At 44.6% G+C, this 19,767-nt stretch overlaps 1 protein-coding gene across 3 annotated transcripts in view; it reads right to left on the bottom strand.

The window, feature by feature from the left end:
- Window positions 1-19,767, bottom strand: part of STAT1 (signal transducer and activator of transcription 1) — a 2,295,457-nt gene that overhangs the window by 1,158,275 nt on the left and 1,117,415 nt on the right. For all 3 annotated transcript variants that reach the window (XM_077275645.1, XM_077275646.1, XM_077275644.1), the window contains exon 17: window positions 14,709-14,844. In XM_077275645.1, the coding sequence (XP_077131760.1) occupies window positions 14,709-14,844 (136 nt within the window). The remainder of the gene's footprint in view (window positions 1-14,708; window positions 14,845-19,767) is intronic.

The following is a 19,767-nucleotide window of genomic DNA, read 5'->3' as shown; positions in this document are numbered from 1 at the left end:
AACCAGGGGCCAAATTACCTAAAGCAAGGATGTTTAACATTTCCGGTCCGGAGAGACAAGCGTTAAAAGATTACATTACGGAAAGCTTGAGCAAAGGGCACATCAGGCCGTCATCCTCGCCGGTGGCAGCAGGGTTCTTCTTTGTGAAGAAGAAAGATGGCGGATTACGCCCGTGTTTGGATTTCAGGGAGTTGAACCAGATTACGGTTCGTGATCCATACCCTATGCCTCTGATACTAGATTTGTTCAACCAGGTGGCAGGTGCTAAGTGGTTCACCAAGCTTGACCTCAGGGGGGCGTACAACCTCATAAAGTCCATCAAGCTGATGAGTGGAAGACGGCTTTTAATACCCCTGAGGGTCATTTTGAAAATTTGGTGATGCCGTTTGGGTTGACTATCGCACCTGCATTGTTCCAACATTTCATCAATGATGTGTTCTCGCATGTTTTGGGGAAATTCATTATCGTGTACCTAGATGACATTCTCATATATTCTTGCAACTGTGAGGCTCATTTAGATAATGTCAGGGAGAGACTTGGTGAGCGAGAGCTAATAACCCGGGCTCCTGCAATTTCCATAAGACTAGGGAAATCCTGACTGACCCTCTACTTGAAGTTTACACTGATGGTGTGCATGTTCAGGCCTCGAACCTCACCCTAACTCCTGAGCTCAGCCCTAGGCTGAAACCTCCACCCACCACCCAGTGAAGAGGTAATACTTAAATACCCACAGTTAGCACAGACAAGGATAAAGGAAAATATACACCACGCCGCAGACACTCAGGAATACACTAGAAATGTGCAGGGCAAAATAAATACAAATATAGGAAGGAGTAAATAAGACGAAGGAATATACACCACCAGCAACAAATCTCCAACCACCAGCTCTCCACTCCAGACCGAGATAACAACGCAAGACAGAAGCTATAATCGGCGACGCCCAATGATCAGGAGAACTATTTAAAGGCCATGGAAATGGCCCAGCTTCCAATCCGAGGATCAGGTAAATTAACCCCGGAACAGCTAGACAAAATCTAGCAGACGCCAATGAGTAAATAGTGGTCAAAAGCGGAATTACCGCTGTCTGTCGGACGACCTGGTCTGAACAGCGTCCGACATAATACCATCTTCCTGAGGCCGCGCGTGCGCAGATGGAGTGCTCTGCTGCCCGGGGCTTCAGGAAAATGGCCGCGGGATGCAGCGCGTGTGCAGATGGGGATCGCGGCAGCCATTTTCCTGAAGCCGAGATGCGAACTTGGCTTCAGGAAAATGGCCGCCGCGATCCCCATCGGCGCAAGCGTGGCATCCCGCGGCCATTTTCCCGAAGCCCCGGGCAGCAGAGCGCTCCATCTGCGCACGCACGGCCTCAGGAAGATGGCCTCCACCACCGGTAACAACAGGATTCACCCGGCTCTGCTGCATTACCGAGCTGCTGCTTCACCTCACCGGGGAAAGGGACCCCTCTCACGCCATACCTCTCACTGCGCCTCCTCATCCCAGCACCTGTGCCGGTAACCACTGCTGCAACCCTCCCACGGACACCAGGCCGTGGCGTCGCCCACCTAAGCAAGAAGGGACCCTGCTCAGGTGCACGCCTACCGCATCACCCCACCTCTGCCGACACCATGCCTCTTGTGACCCTGCTCTGCCACCGCCAGCCCTCAGGTAAGATACTGTAAATTCGGACAATAAGACGGACCCCCATCTTATAAAACTTTTTTTCTGCAATTTTCGCCCCAAATTTGGGGTGCACCTTATGGTCCGGTGCGTCTTATAGTCCGAAAAATACGGTAAATAGCCACTCCAGAACCAAAGAGAGGCGGACAGACTTAACCTTGACCTGGCCAGGAGGGAGCCACAACCACCCCACCCTGAGTCTTGACAGTACCCTCATCTCAATGGGGGGCCACTGGACCCCCAGATTTCCCAGGAAATCGGGCATGAAAAGACCGCACAAGACGATCAGCATGAACCAATTGGGCAGGAACCCAAGATCGGTGCTCCGGACCATACCCCTTCCAATGCACAAGATACTGAAAGGAACGAAGGACCATCCAAGAATCCACAGTGCGTTCCACATCATACTCCTCCTGACCATCAACCAAAATGGGTGGAGAAGGATTCAATGATCCTTCCTTAACAGCCCCCAACAGTTTCAACAGGGACCTATGGAACACATTGGGGATCTTAAAAGAGGAGGGGAGACGCAACCGAAACGCCATCGTGTTAACCACTTCCATGATCTCATAAGGGCCAATAAACTTAGGCCCCAATTTTGCCGCAGGAACCTTAAGCTTAATGTTCCTAGTTGACAGCCAAACTTTATCCCCAACCCGGAGCGTAGGTCCCACAACCCGTCTCCTGTCCGCAAAAACCTTGAACTTCCTATGAGCCTGCCCAATATTCCTCTGGACCTCCCGCCATAAGTCCCCCAACTGCTGTACACCCACATCAGCCCCAGGGCAACCAGAGTCCAAAAGGGGGAACTACCCGAAATGTGGATTGATCCTGTAATTACAGAAGAACGGAGAAATACCTGTGGAGTGATTAACACGGTTATTGAAGGCAAACTCCGCTAAAGGCGGTGCATCACACCAATCATTCTGTCTGGAAGTGGAAAGACAGCGCAAAATTTGCTCCAACGACTGGTTGGTCCGCTCAGTCTGACCATTGGTCTCCGGATGGTATTCAGACGAAAAGAACAACTCAACACCCAGCCTTTTGCAAAATGCCCTCCAGAACCTGGACACAAACTGCACTACACGATCAGACTCCACATTCAAAGGCACAGAATGCAAACGAACCACACGCTGCACAAACAACCTGGACAAAGTTTCCACAGAAGGCAAAGAGAACAAGGATACGAAGTGCGCTTGTTTAGAAAATCTGTCCGCCACCACCCATATGACAGTGTAAACCCTTGGAAGAGGGAAGAGTGGTGATAAAATCCATGGGTAAATGTGTCCATGGTCTATGAGGAACTGGCAAAGGCATCAATTCCTCACCTGGCTGGTTATGAGAGCTCTTAGCGCAGGCTCAAACTTCACAAGCAGACACAAACTTCTTAGCATCAAATGAAAGCGAGGACAACCAAAAAACTCTTGCGATGGCCCCTCGCATAGCCGAGATCCCAGCATGACCACTCAGAGCCGAATCATGGAACTCCCGAAGAACCCTGAGGCGAAACTGAATAGGGACAGTTTATCAGCTGGTTTGGATGGGGAAGCTTGAGACTGAGCTTCTCGAATCTCCCGTTTCAACCCCGATGAGACATCAGCCACCATCACCCCAGGTTGAAGAATAGAGGATGGAGGTTCAGGAGGAGAAACTGGATCCAGTCTTTGGGAAAAGGCATCAGCCTTTACATTTTTGGATCCTGGACGAAAAGTGATCGAGAACTGGGAAATAAGTGAGCTAACATAGAAAAAACTCAAAAAAACACATACCATGAGATACAGCCTTCCCAATACCCTGTCCGATGACAAATGCACATTTAGCAGGATGCAGCAGGCCTCCACTGATAAAAGACAAGGGGCAGCACAGGTGCAAACTACTGGTTAAAAACCGCCACCCCCACACTAGCCAGACATTGGAGGGGTTGGCTGCCTAGTAAAAAAATGCACATTGATAAAGCTTGCATAGGACGCCAGTTACACAGGTAAGTGAGATGCACAGTGTCTGGTTTGCAGCCTATTAATGATGCCCTTGCACTATAGTATGCAGTACACAGGGACAGACGCCCCAATAAACCAAGCCAACAAAAAGAGGCCTGGCCACATCCTGCAAAAAATGATATGATAAAAAGTGCAAAAAATGAATGCGTATGATAAATACATTAAATGAGGTAATGGTTAATATTTTGGCCAAAATAGATAAGCTCGCAACCCAACGTCAAGGGTCCTCATTACTTGCGAGTCCTACCACTAATACAAAAAAACAGCTAACATAGAAAACATTTGTCATCGGACAGGGTTTTGGGAAGGCTGTATCTCATGGTATGTGTTTTGTTTCGTTTTTTTTCTATGTTAGCTGTAATGGTGGGGATTTTTTTTATTTTCACTAATCAACGTTAAACGTCTGTGAAGCACCTGGTTAATCAATGTGCTCACCAAACACCGAAATACGTTCCCTGAGGGGTCTACTTTCCAAAATGGTGTCACTTGTGGGGGATTTTCACTGTTTAGGCACATCAGCGGCTCTCAAAACACAACATGGTGTTCACTAATTGTTCCAGCAAATCTTGCATTCAAAAAGTCAAATGGCGCTCCTTCCCTTCCAAGCTCTGCCGTGCACCCAAACAGTAGTTTACCCCCACCTATGGGCTATTGGCATGCTCAGGAGAAATTGCACAACAAATGGCCATTTTTTCCTGTTACCTATGCGAAACTAAAAAAAAAATTGGGGTCTAAAGTAAATTTTTTGTGAAAAAAGTTAAATGTTCATTGTTTTTTCCACATTCCAAAAATTCCTGTGAAGCACCTAAAGGGTTAATAAACTTCTTGAATGTGGTTTTGAGCACCTTGAGGGGTGCAGGTTTTAGAATGGTGTCACTTTTGTGTATTTTCTGTCATATAGACCCCTTTAAAGTCACTTCAAATGTGATGTGGTCCCTAAAAAAATGGTTTTGTAATTTTTTTTGGAAACATTAGAAATCACTGGTCAACTTTTACCCCTTATAACTTCCTAACAAAAAAAATGTTTGGTTCAAAAATTGTGTTGATGTAAAGTGGACATGTGGGAAATGTTACTTATTAACTAATTTTTTGTGTGATATAGCTCTCTTATTTAAGGGTATAAGAATTCAAAGTTTGAAAATTGCAACATTTTTGCCAATTTTCCTTTTTTTCACAAATAAACGCAAGTCATATAGAAGTAATGTTACCACTATCATGCAGTACAATATGTCACGAAAAAATATTGTCAAAATTAGCGAGATCTGTTGAAGCGTTCCAGAGTTACTACCTCATAAAGCGACAGTGGTCAGAATTGTAAAAATTGACCTGGTCATTAATGTGCAAACCACCTTGGAGGGGAGGGGTATAGGGGTTAAAAAATAATGAACATGTTAACCAACCCCATACCATCAAAATGTAGTTACTTACCGATAACTTTATTTCTCTGAGCCCATGACGGCAGAGAGAGGGGATCCGCCCATCGGGGACAGGAAACTTACAGATAAAAAGGTGGTACCTCTCTCCCGCATCTGAAGGCGGTACCTCTCTCCCGCATCTGCCCCTTCTGAAGTCCCTGGAAGCACACAAAGAGAGACCTATCCTTCCTACACTCCCGAGTGGCTGCTAGATACTGGACTAGGCACCTGACATCTAGGGTATGTAAGACTTCCTCACTTTAATTTTTTGGATTGGGGCAGAAAGAAGGGAGGGATATCTCTTGAACTCTATGAAAATGTGACGCTACTTTTGGGTGGTAGGCCGGGTCAGTTTTAAGAACCACTCTATCCTCTAGAATCTGAGTAAAAATAGGGTATGACAATAGGGCCTGGATATCACTGACTCTACGGCCTGAATTAAGAGCAACGAGGAGTGAAGTTTTAAGTGACATGACTTTTAGTGAAGCTTCTGCTAGGGGTTCGAAGGGGGCCTTAGTTAGGGCTGTAAGAACTAAGTTCAGGTCCCAAGAGGGAGTACAGAGAGATGGAATGGGTTTAGACCTGCCTGAGGCTTTAATGATCCTAGATATCTAGCGATTCCTAGCCAGGTCGCAATTGTACAGGGCCCCCAATACCACAACTTAGACTTTCAAGGTGCTTGTGGCCAACCCCTGTTGTAGACCTTTCTGCAGAAACTCTAAGATGGCGGATAGTGGCAACCTCACCATCTCATTTACAGTCTGAAATCGAAAAATTTTTTCCACGTTTTCCCGTATATTTTTGTGGTCACTGGCTTCTTGCTTTGTAGCAAAGTGGCAACTAAGTTTGGAGAAAACCCTTTTTTACTTAATAGCAACCTGTCAAGTTCCAGGCGGTCATGTGGAAGTTTTCCGCCTGTGGATGAGGCACTGGTCCTTGAGAGAGAAGGTCCGAGAGATCCGGAAGAACCCAAGGGTCAGAGATGGATATTCTCCTCAGCCAGGAAAACCATGTCCTCCTCAGCCAGAAAAGGGCTATTAGAATTAATCTCGCCTTGTCTTCCCGTACCTTCCTCAGAACTGCCGGGATTAGGGCAATTTGTGGAAAGGCATATGTTAGAGGGTGGCTCCATGGAATCATGAAGGCGTCTACAGCCACTGGGCCCCCTGCTGGATCTATCGAACAGAAGGCATCTACCTTCTGATTCCGACTGCTGGCGAACAGGTCTAAGGTAGGGTATCCCCACATTTCTGCGATCTGATCAAACACCGTCTGATTTAGCTCCCACTCGCCCTGTCTCAGCCAAGGCTCAGAAAGTCTGTTTTGCTGTTTTCTATCTCCTTTATATGGAGCGCCGATAGGGAGCCCAAACTGTTCTCGGCTAGCTGAAAAATGGACTTCGTTACATCCATAAGCGAGCGAGACCTGGTATCCGCTTGGTGATTCAGATACACTACCACCACTCGGTTGTCCAAGAATGCCCTCACGTGATGGGACCGGAGGGTGGACAGAAATTTCGAAAGGGCGAACTTTACCGCTAACAACTCCTTCATATTTGAGGACACTGATTTTAGCTCCACTTCCCAGACCCCCTGAGTTATCTGATCGTCCAGGTGGGTCCCTCACCCCTTGGGATTCGCATCCGTAGTCAGGACCTGGGAGATTGGTATCATCCAAGGAACGCCCCGTGTTAAGTTGTTTGTATTTATCCACCAATCTAGGGAGAATGTTGTTTTTGAGGACATGGCTAACCACCCTTCTAAATCTCCTTCTAGAAAATGTTCTGCTGACAGTACCTCCAACTGTAAGTCCCTTTGTGGATCTGTACCCATTGGACCGCCGGGATACAAGAAGTCATTGACCCCAGAAGAGACATTGCTTTACGCAATGTTTTGATGGGAAGACCTTTCGCACGTGACGCCAAATCTATCATTTTGTGAACCTTCTCCTCCGGGAGGTGACATCCTGTTTGATTGAGTCCAAAGTAATGCCTAGGAATTCATGAACCTGACTCGGCATGACCCTAGATTTTTGTAAATTTAGGAGCCAGCCTAGGTTGGTTAAAGTATCCATGACTTTCTGTAATTGATTTTCTCAGTGACGAGGGGAACTGCCTATTATCAGGAAGTAGTCTAGGTAGGGGACTATCAGGATGTCTTGTTCCCTCAAGTGTGCCATTATATCCGCCACTAATTTGGTGAATACCCTTGGGGCGATGGCTAGACCAAACGGAAGGACACAGAATTGGTAGTGTCTTATCACCCCCTGTATGGTGACTGCTACTCTGAGAAACTTGCGGTAGTCCTTATGGATAGGGCGTGATAGTATGCGGCCTTTAGATCTAGAATGGTCATGAAACAGGAAGGGAATAACATTTTCACCGCTGACTTCCATTTTGAAAGTCTGCATTTTCAGACATTTGCTCAACTTTCTCAAGTTTATAATTGTCCTGAAATACCCGTCCGGTTTTCTCCTTAGGAAAAGTGGGGAGTAGAATCCCTTGCCTCTTTCTTGGCGAAGGAACTACCTGAAAAACGGCCTTCTCTACCAAACTTAGAATCTCCCATTCCAAGGCCAGTTGTTCCTCTTCTGAGGATCTCCCAGGGATTATTATGAAGGATGGTTGGGGGGGGTAATTGAAATTTAGGTTTAGGCCTGATTTTATCAAGTCCAAGATCCAACCGATGTTGGTTATTCTTTCCCCCCCACCTGGGGAAAAACCCTCATTGGGTTTGTTTTTTATTGTCGCTGGGTCCCTTACTGAACATGAACCCCTTGCTTCTCCCTTTTCTATCTTCCCACTTATCCCAGGAACTTTTAGAGGTTTTCTCTGAATGAATCTTTTGCTCCGAAAGGGCCATTTATAAGATTGAATGGAGAGGTTAGAGAACGGTTTCTTTTTTTATCTCCCTCTTTATCCAGGATGTCATCCAACGTGGGTCCAAACAAAACCTCACCCTCACAGGGAATGGAGCATAATTTTGATTTCGTCTGGAGGTCCCCCAGCCAAGAGTTAAGCCAGAGAGCCCACCTGGCCATGTTGGAGAAAGATGCCGATCTGGCTGCCAACCTGACCGAATCTGACTATGCATCCGTCAGAAAAGCCGCAGCTCCCCTCATTACCGGAATAGAGTTTAATATTGTGTCTCTAGGGGATTTGTCTCTTAATTGTGATTCCAGATGATCCAGCCAGACCATTAATGATCTAGCCGTACAGGTGGCGGCTACTGCTGGTTTTAGCCCAACTCCTGCGGCCTCCCATGAAACCTTTAGGAACGAGTCTGCCTTCTTATCCATGTGGTCTTTTAACAGCCCCATATCCTCAAAGGGGAGGGCTAATTTTTTTGAGGCCTTGGCAATAGCAACGTCAAGTTTTAGCGCTTTTTCCTAGACTGAGCAAACAGGGTCCTCGAATGGGTATTTCCTTTTTGGGGTGAGAAGGCCTTTCCTTTCTGTTTTTTTTTCGATTCTCTTTTAATTAAGGCCCAGAAAGGACCTCCTTCTTTTCTGTTCCAACCCCCCAAACATAATGTTCTGCATCGTCTTTTTGGGACGAGGGTCCGCCAGGCCCATGGTGGCTTGGACCGCTTTAATAAGAGTGTCTGTTTCCTCTATTTGAAAACAGCTGTGACAATGTCCACCCTCCGAGGACATTGAAGAAGACGAAGATCTGGATGAAGCTGAGACGCTTCCCTCACTCTCCTCACTAATAGACTCTGGTGTAGGGGACCTGTGCCAGGACCTCTGTCATTTCTTCCTCAGTTTCTTAAGGAACCTAAGGGAGTCTTCCACCTTACTCTTAATCAGGGACCTAAGGTCTGACGCAAACCCCAGGGTCTCCTCACAAATTATCCGCTCTATACAGGCCCCACAGAGTCTCTTTTCCCACGTAGTGGGCAACTCCCCTGTACAAAGAGCACAGATCTTATGCTTAGTTTTTGCCATACATTTCTTCCCCTAAAAGAAAGAAGAAAACAGCCCTAATTAGAAGTGGACATTCACAAAGATCTTTCACCACCTGACGGGAGGAAGGGTACCGGATTCAGAGGAGAGACAACTTCCAAAGATGGATCCTCTCTTGCACCGGAAGCCATGCTGTAGCCCAAGCTGCGCTGAGAGCCCGAGAGGCTGCTGTTGCTGCGTTTATGAAGATGCGAAGGGGCCCCTTCTGTCCACTTTTTCTGCTGCTGCTGCGGTTGCTGTACATGCTGGGGAGACTGGCTCACCAAAGCCTGTCCCTCTGAATGCTCCTGGTCACTCATCTGAATGCCAAGCTGTGTATCAGCATCCTCTCCTGGTCTTTTCCCAGTTTAAATATCTGTCAGGTATTTCCTCCCCCCAGGGGGACGCTGCGCACCCGGCGACTGGATTACCCAGTCATGCAATGCAGTTTCCCTCCACCACGCATGCGCAAGTCCCCGGCTGGCTTCCCAGAGATGCAAATCAGCAGCCCTCTTGGAGTCATAAGGATGCACCGCCCCACACGTGAGCATTGAGTCTCCAGCACCGCGCGATTAAGGACAGAGAGGTTTTCCACCGCCTCTCCCCGCACACCCTGCAGGTCGGCTGACCCCAGCGATGGCACTTCGGGCGCATTGAGCGCCACGCAATTATGGAGAGGTTCGTGATCCAGGAGAGGCAGCCTCCATCTGTCTTCCACTGTCTCCCCCCGCACATCCTGCAGGTCCGCTGACCCCAGCAGTGACGCTTCGGGCAGCCGCCCCAGTTGAGGCAGGGACCCCCCGCTGCCTGGATCGCACTGGTCGGCTCCGGCATCCGATGAATCAAAGGTACTTGCTGCTGCTGTGACTGTACGTTCCCCATCAGGGACAGGAAACCAACTCATGCGGGAGAGAAGTATCGCCTTTTTATCTGTAGGTTTCCTTTCCTCGATGGGCAGATCCCCTCTCTCCATGGTGCCGTCATGGGCGAAGGAGAAAATACCAATGATCGAATTTCTCTGAGTTTTTCATTCAGCTGTAACCAATACATTATTGTAAATTAAATGGTGCTGAATAGCAATTATATCTACAATGACATACTAATACCTGACATTATCTCTACAGCCTGTAAGGGTCTTTTTAGTATTTTATCAGTTTTTTTCAAATTCTACACTACACTTTTGAAGGAAACATTTAACCCCTTTACCCCCAAGGATGGTTTGCACGTTAATGACCGGGCCAATTTTTACAATTTTGATGACTGTCCCTTTATGAGGTTATAACTCTGGAACGCTTCAACGGATCCCAGTGATTTTGACAGTGTTTTCTCATGACATACTGTACTTCATGAAAGTGGTAAAATTTCTTTAATATTACCTGCGTTTATTTGTGAAAAAAATGGAAATTTGGTGAAAATTTTTAAAATTTCGCAATTTTCTAAATTAGAATTTTTATGCCCTTAAATCACAGACTTATGTCACACAAAATACTTCATAAGTAACATTTTCCACATGTCTACTTTATATCACCACAATTTTGGAACCAAATTTTTTTTGTTAGGGAGTTATAAGGGTTAAAAGTTGACCAGCAATTTCTCATTTTTACAACACCGTTTTTTTAGGGACCACATCACATTTGAAGTCACTTTGAGGGGTCTATATGATAGAATATATCCCAGTGTGACACCATTCTAAAAACTGCACCCCCCAAGGTTCTCAAAACCACATTCAAGAAGTTTATTAACCCTTCAGGTGTTTCACAGGAATTTATGGAATGTTTAAAAAAAATGAACATTTAACTTTTTTCACAAAAAAATTACTTTAGCTCCAATTTGTTTTATTTTACCAAGAGTAACGAGAAATTGGACCTCAAAGGTTGTTGTACAATTTGTTCTGAGTATACTGATACCCCATAGGTGGGGGTAAACCACTGTTTGGGCGCATGGCAGAGCTCAGAAGGGAAGGAGCGCCATTTGACTTTTCAATGCAAAATTTACTGGAATTGAGATAGGACGCCATGTCACATTTGGAGAGCCCCTAATGTGCCTAAACATTGAAACCCCCCACAAGTGACACCATTTTGGAAAGTAGACCCCCTAAGGAACTTCTAGATGTGTGGTGAGCACTTTGACCCACCAAGTGCTTCACAGAGGTTGATAATGTAGAGCTGTAATAATAAAAAAATCATATTTTTTCACAAAAATGATTTTGGTCCCCAATTTTTTATCTTCCCAAGGGTAACAGAAGAAATTGGACCCCAAAAGTTGTTGTTAAATTTGTCCTGAGTATGCTGATACCCCATATGTGGGGGTAAACCACTGTTTGGGCGCATGGCAGAGCTCGGAAGGGAAGGAGCGCTGTTTGACTTTTAAATGCAAAATTGACTGGAATTGAGATGGGACGCCATGTCGCGATTGGAGAGCTCCTGATGTGCCTAAACATTGAAACCCCCCACAAGTGACACCATTTTGGAAACTGGACCCCCAAAGGAACTTATCTAGATGTGTGGTGACGGGCACAAGGGGGCATTCTTTGCGTCTGGAGGAGAGAAGGTTTTTCCACCAACATAGAAGAGGATTCTTTACTGTTAGGGCAGTGAGAATCTGGAATTGCTTGCCTGAGGAGGTGGTGATGGCGAACTCAGTCGAGGGGTTCAAGAGAGGCCTGGATGTCTTCATGGAGCAGAACAATATTGTATCATACAATTATTAGGTTCTGTAGAAGGATGTAGATCTGGGGATTTATTATGATGGAATATAGGAATATAGGCTGAACTGGATGGACAAATGTCTTTTTTCGGCCTTACTAACCATGTTACTATGTTACTATGTTACTTTGAACCCCCAAGTGTTTCACTACAGTTTATAACGCAGAGCCGTGAAAATAAAAAATTCTTTTTTTTCAACAAATATTATTTTTTAGCCCGTTTTGTATTTTCCCAAGGGTAACAGGAGAAATTGGACCCCAAAAGTTGTTGTCCAATTTGTCCTGAGTACGCTGATACCCCATGTGTGGGAGAAAACTACTGTTTGGGCACATGGCAGAGCTTGGAAGGGAAGGAGCGCCGCTTGGAATGCAGTCTTAGATAGAATGGTCTGCAGGCGTCACATTGCGTTTGCAGAACCCCTTATGAACCTAAATAGTAGAAACCACCCACAAGTGACCCCATATTGGAAACTAGACCCCCCAAGGAACTTATCTAGATGTGTTGTGAGAACTTTGAACCCCCAAGTGTTTCACTACAGTTTATAATGCAGAGCTGGGAAAATAAAAAAATCATTTTTTTTCCACACAAATTATTTTTTAGCCCCCAGTTTTGTATTTTCCCAAGGGTAAAGGGAGAAATTAGACCCCAAAAGTTGTTGTCCAATTTGTCCTGAGTACGCTGATACCCCATATGAGGGAGAAAACTGTTTGGGCGCATGGCAGAGATTGGAAAAAAAGGAGCGCCGTTTGGAATGCAGACATAGATGGAATGGTCTGCAGGCATCACATTGCATTTGCAGAACCCCTGATGTACCTAAACAGTACAAACTCCCCACAAGTGACCCCATATTGGAAACTAGACCCCCCATGGAACTTATCTAGATGTGTTGTGAGAACTTTGAACCCCCCAAGTGTTTCACTGTAGTTTATAATGCAGAGCCGTGAAAATGAAAATTGTTTTTTTTTCCTACAAAAATTATTTTTTAGCCCCCAGTTTTGTATTTTCCCAAGAGTAACGGGAGAAATTGGACCCCAAAAGTTGCTGTCCAATTTGTCCTGAGTACGCTGATACCCCATATGTTGGGGTAAACCCCTGATTGGGTACAAGGGAGAGGAAGGTAAGGAGCACTGTTTTACTTTTTCAACGCAGAATTGGCTGGAATTGAGATTGAACGCCATGTCGCGTTTGGAGAGCCCCTGATGTGCCTAAACAGTGGAAACCCCCCAATTCTAACTGAAACCCTAACCCAAACACACCCCTAACCCTAACCCCAACCCTAACTGTAGCCCCAACTCTAACCCTAACTTTAGCCCCAACCTTAACTTTAGCCCCAACCCTAACCTTAGCCCCAACCCTAACCCTAACTTTAGCCCCAACCCTAACCCTAATGGGAAAATGGAAATAAATACATTTTTTAAATTTTATTATTTGATATACTTTTATAGCCAGTTTTTAGCAGATTTTTATGATTGGCAGCTGTCACACACTAAAAGACGCTCCACATTTTGAGAGCTATAATTTTTCCATATTTTGGTCCACAGAGTCATGTGAGGTCTTGTTTTTTGTGAGACGAGTTGACTTTTTTTATTGGTACCATTTTCAGGCACGTGACATTTTTTGATCGCTTTTTATTCCGATTTTTGTGAGGTAGAATGAACAAAAACCAGCTATTCATGAATTTCTTTTGTGGGGGCGCTTATACCTTTCCGTGTTTGGTAAAATTGATAAAGCAGTTTTATTCTTCGGTCAGAACGATTACAGCGATACCTCATTTATATTTTTTTTATATTTAGGCGCTTTTATACGATAAAAACTATTTTATATAAAAAATAATTATTTTTGCATCGCTTTATTCTGAGGACTATATCTTTTTTATTTTTTCGTTGATGACACTGTATGGCGGCTCGTTTTTTGTGGGACAAGATGACGTTTTCAGAGGTACCATGGTTATTTATATTCATCTTTTTGATCGTGTGTTGGGGTAAACCCACTTTTTGTTTGGCGGTATGATAATAAAGCGTTGCTTTTTGCATCTTTTTTTTTACGTTGTTCACTGAAGGGGTTAACTAGTGGGACAGTGTTATAGGTCAGGTCATTACGGACGTGGCGATACTAAATATGCGTACTTTTATTGTTTGGTTTTTTTATTTAGATAAAGAAATGTATTTATTGGAATAATATTTTTTTTTTTTCATTATTTAGGATTTTTTTTTTTTAACACATGTAAATATATATTTTTTTAACTTTTTACTTTGTCCCAGTGTGTGACATCACAGTATAGTGTCAGATCACTGATCTGACACTTTGCAAAGCACTGTGTCAGATCAGCGATCTGACAGGCAGTGCTCCAGGCTTGCCAGCGCCTGCTCTGAGCAGGCGCTTGCAAGCCACCTCCCTGCAGGACCCAGAAGGAGCCCCGCGGCCATTTTGGATAAGGGGCCTGCAGGGAGGAGATGCTCGCAACAACGCGATCACATAGCATTGTTCCGAGGGTCTCAGGGAAGCACGCAGGGAGCTCCCTCCCTGCGCGATGCTTCCCTATGCCACCAGAACGCTGCAATCATGTTTGATCACAGTGTTCCGGGGTTAATGTGCCGGGAGCGGTCCATGACCGCTCCTGGCACATAGTGCCAGATGTCAGCTGTAATCATCAGCTGACACCCAGCGGTGATCGGCCGTGCTCCCCCCATGAGCGTGGCGGATCTCCTATGACGTACTATCCCGTCCCTGGGAATTAAGTCACAGGTCACCTCGACGGGATAGTACGTCATATGGGATTAAGGGGTTAAAAAGGGTTTATAGGGTTTGTATAATATTTGAATGTTATCACCTACTGTATCCAAATAGGGGATAACTTTCTGATTGATGAGGGTCCCAATACTGAGAACCCAACCAAATCCCATGGATGCCTGCAGAGTCATGTTCTTGGAATAAGTTAAAGCTTTGAAGTGTCTATTATAAGCATGTCTTACCTAATAGTTTCTCTTCCAACATAATTAGTTGATCTGCATGAAGTCCCCTTTTAGTTACAGATGAAAACTGCCAACTTAACACTTCAGACAACTGTGTCCATCTTGCTGCTGATGGGTTTAAGAAAAAAGATAAATTCTGCAAAGGAAAGAAAGTATTGCATAATAGTATCGAGGAAGAGCAATAATTTGAATACCGTACTTTTACTTGTAAAAGATAAAAATTAAAATGCACTTTATGCTTAGGACCGACACATGGCGTACGGCGCATAAGCCATGAAGTACAATAGCATTTGTTATTCATTTATAGACCCCTGTATAAAAAGATAAATAAAAAAAACTTATATTTTTTTGGTACCTAACTATATAAGAAAGTAGAATGCTCTTATACAGTAAAATCAACTGCCAGCTGCCTAACAGATCATAAAAGAAAACAATTTGGTCATCCATTGATGTTATAGAAGAGACATAGACTCATTGGCTCAGTGGTTAGCACTGTTGTTTTGCAACACTGGGGGGGTTTGATTCAAATCCCACCAAAGACATTTTCAAAAAGTTTGTGTATTCTCCCTGTGATATTATGTGTTTTCTCCAGCTACTCTGTTTTCCTCCCACGATCTCAAGACAAACTGATAGGATTTTTTTTAATGGGAGCCATAATGTGGATAGGGATGACAATGTCTGGAAAGTGCTGTTTAATAAAAGACAAATGATGGTGTACGATAAGTAAAATAAATAAAAATGAAGCTACAGTATATACCTGTGTATAAGCCAAGTTTTTCAGCACATTTTTTATGATGAAAAAGCACCCCTCAGCTTATACACATACACGAGTGATGGTTCCACTTAGAAGTATTTTTCGGACTATAAGATGGAGGGGGCGGCGGCAGCAGCGGAGGAGCAGCAGACAGGAGCCGGTTGCTGTGGCTAACACCTGTGCCAGCTGCTAAATAGGGAGTGGAGAGCAGTGAATGTTCATTTCTCTTTAATAGCGGACACACTGTTAGCCGTGACAGCTGGTTTTCTGCAGCCACTGAGCTCTGAAGTGTTCCAGCTACTTAAGGGAATGAATATTCACTGCTCTCCACTCCCATGGGCGTGGAGAGCAGTGAATATTAATTTTCTTTAGGAGCAGGCACACATGATCGCCTGGCCTCTGCAGCAAGACAGCGGCTGAAGTTACAGTGCCCGCTATTAAAGATCAATGAATATTCATTGCTCCACACTTCCACAGTCCCGGCATGGGAAGCAGTGACTATTCCGACAGCTGTCTTCTGCTTGTAAGCAGCACATGATGCCAGTGCCATGCGCTGCTTACAAGCATAAATCAGCTACTGGCATCAGAACAGAACACTATGAGAGAGAGCAGGGAAGGTAAGTAGGATTGTTTATGTTTTTTAAATGTTTTTCTGATGGGGCCACCCATACTAAATGTTCTTCTGATGGGATGCCATGCATACCAAGAAGAGGATGAGGGTGCCATGCATATCAGAATAGGGATGAGGGTGCCATGCATACCAGGATAGGGATGAGGAGGCTATGGATACCAGGATGAGGATGTGAATGTCATGCATACCAGGCTTATACTTGAGTAAATAAGTTTTCCCTTTTTTTTCTGATAAAATTAGGTGTCTCAGATAATATTCGGGTCGCCTTATACCTGAGTAAAAAACGGTATATGCGGTAAGTAAAATAAGTAAAAAAATACATTGCACTTATAGGTTTGGAGTAACTGTGTTTACATAGAATACATTATTGTTTTTTATGTTTAAACTAGCTGTACTACCCAACTTCGCCTGGGTTAATAACTGCTGTTAGCAAAATAGAAGGTGTTAACAAAACTTTATTCTGCACATGTCTGCAAGCCTCGCTTCCCTCTGCTCAGAAAGTTCATTGGCTCTTGAGGAAGCAGCTGCTGTTCTCATGTGTGTCAGCCTTGTTTCTCGGTCTTCACATTTTTCATTGGCCCGTAATGCAGCTTTTCTTTTTGCATCAGCTGACATTCGTGCCATGGAATTCCTTTTCTTATGAGGCATTATTGTGGTAAAACTGGCTGTCCGTAACTGGCAGTTTCTATATCCTCTCACATAGAGGTAATGTGACTGACATCAGCCTTTCCACCAACACATCCTAACTGACATGCTATTACCTCACACAAGCTTTGTTATACTGAGAATGTCCTTTGTTGCCTATATTAACCAATCAGAGCTCAGATTAATTAACTGTAGCAAAATAGAAGCTGAGCTGTGATTGGTTGCTATTGGCAGCCTGATAAATCCCCAGCCAACAGAAAGCCCTCCCCCCTGGCAGTATATATTAGCTCACACATACACATAATAGACAGGTCATGTGACTGACAGCTGCCATATTTCCTACATGGTACATTTGTAGCTCTTGTAGTTTGTCTGCTTATTAATCAGATTTTTATTTTTGAAGAATAATACCAGACTTGTGTGTGTTTTAGAGTTTCATGTGTCAAGTTGTGTGTGTTGAGTTGCGTGTGGCGACATGCATGTAGCGACTTTTGTGAGATGAGTTTTGCGTGGTGACATGCATGTAGCAACTTTTTGTGCCGAGTTGCATGTGACAGGTTAGTGTAGCAAGTTGTGTGCAGCAAGTTTTGCACATGGCGAGTTTTGCGCATGGCGAGTTTTATGTGTGGTGAGTTTTGAGTATCTGCAAGTTTTGTGTGAGGCAACTTTTGAATGTGTTGCAATTTTTGTGCATGTGGCAATTTTTCCGCGTGTGCAAGTTTTGCGTGTGGCGAGTTTTGCACGTGTGGCGAGTTTTGCGTGAGCCTAGTTTTGCATGTGGCGAATTTTGAACGTAGTGAGTTTTCAGTGACAACATTTGTGTTTCGACTTTTATGTGGCGAGGTTGGTGTATGTGTGGTGAAATGTGTGCTGAGGGTGGTATATGTGTTCAAGCACATGGTAGTGTGTGGCACATTGTGTGTGTGTGTTCATATCCCCGTATGTGGTGAGTATCCCATGTCGGGGCCCCACATTAGCAGCTGTATGGTATATACTCTATGGCGCCATCGTTCTCATTCTTTAAGTCCCCCTTGTTCACATATGGCAGCTGTCAATTTGCCTCCAACACTTTTCCTTTCACTTTTTCTCCATTATGTAGATAGGGGCAAAACTGTTTGGTGAATTGGAACGCGCAAGGTTGAAATTTCGCCTCACAATATAGCCTATGACGCTCTCGGGATCCAGACATGTGACTGTGCCAAATTTTGTGGCTGTAGCTGCGACGGTGTAGATGCGAATCCCGGACATACGCACATACACACACACACACACACATTCAGCTTTATATATTAGATGTGTTTTCCAGTTTTCATATTTAACATTTAATTACAAAATAGAGAAAGTATTCAACTTTCTATTCAGGTATTCCATGACGTGTGGGGAAGTGTCCAATGACTTATGATATGTTTACTTCAATTCAGATAGACACTGCTTTCATTAAAGAGTACTGATTTCAGGCTGAGCCATTGTACTATACAGAGTCAGCCTACTACACCTACATAAGAAAGAACTGTGAGCAGAATTTTAGGGTAAAATCCAAATTCGTTTTATTAATCAACAAAATCTGTATAGAAATTACAAGCATATTCATTAGGTACTATAAAAAGATACAAACTTAAAATGTTAAAACAATCATATCAATGCCACACAAATGTCCAAAGGGATATTTAAAAATGAGGACCTTAAGAACCATATTTTTCGGATTATAAGACACCCCCCCTCCCCCCCTTCAATTTTGGGAGGACAATTGGGTTGCGTCTTGCAATCCAAAGGTAGATTACAGGGGGTTCGGCTGTGGTGGAGTGGGGTAACTGCTTCAGGAGGCCGGCTGTGGCCCTGGGCTCATATAAGATGAGCAGAGTCCCCTTTCTCGTAGATTTCCCTGCAGTGGGCTTTGGGAATGTGCAGATGTGCATGTGCTGATTGAGATCTCAGGAGCCATTTTCCCGAAGCTCACTGCTGGGAAATCAACAGGTAGAGAGGTGTCTTGGCTTACCGGCAACATTTTCTGGAAGCCCAGAGCCCGCAGCCTCGCACTGCCAGGACACCCTTCCTCCCAGCTCGGGGCCCACAGCATCACCCCACTCCTGCCGCTAGCTTCCCTCAGCAACAACCCTGCATCCTGGTACCCTGCTCCACTGCATCCGCCCCCCTCTGGTAATCTAACGCAAATTCAGGCCACCATTTCATTAAAACAAAAATTCTTCTATTTTCCTCCCTGAAATTTGGGGTGCATTTTATAGTCCCCCCTCCCCTTAGTCCTATTTTTTCTACTTAAGAAAAAAGCTTTAAATCAGAAAAACATTATTACTTACTGGAAATGGGGGTTTTCAAAACCCATGGCAGCACCACGGAGAGAGGGGATATGCCCCTCAAGGACAGGAAACCTACAGAATAAAAGGGCAATACATCTCCCATGCATCAGTTGGATTGCAGCGCACGAGAGGTCCTCCCAATAGTTATTTACAAACAGCATTAAACACCAACACCATGTTTCCCTTAAGCTTTAAGTGACTTTACATGAAAAATGAAATAGTGTTTACCCATACAAGTGCCAGGGAAGAAATAAGGGTGCTGTCATGGGTTCTGAAAAATCCCATTACTGGTAAGTAGTTACCGTACATCTTTTTCTCTCACCCATGACAGCACCACAGACAGCATTGCAGATAAATAAGTATTCAGGGAGGGACCACAGCCTGCAGAATCCTTCTCTCAAAGGTAAGATAAAAAAAGGAAATCAAATCCAGCCTATAATGTCTATGAAAAGTAGGAGAGGACCAAGTCTGTTCAATGGACAAATCCGACCTCTCTCACCAGGAGGTTTCAACTGCTCTTGTGGTGTGACCATTTGACCCTTCTGAAATAACACTACTAGTGATGAGCGAGTATACTCGTTACTCGGGTTTCCCCAATCATGCTTGGGTCGTCTCTGAGTATTTTGGCGTGCTCAGAGATTTAGTTTTTGTCACTGCAGCTGCATGATTTGTGACTGCTAGACAGAATGAATACATGTGGGGGTTGCCTGTTTG

Source organism: Ranitomeya variabilis, chromosome 7, assembly GCF_051348905.1.
Source record: "Ranitomeya variabilis isolate aRanVar5 chromosome 7, aRanVar5.hap1, whole genome shotgun sequence".
NCBI lineage: Eukaryota > Metazoa > Chordata > Amphibia > Anura > Dendrobatidae > Ranitomeya > Ranitomeya variabilis.
Note: the sequence above shows the minus strand (reverse complement) of the source record. Positions and strands in the feature narration are given on the sequence as shown.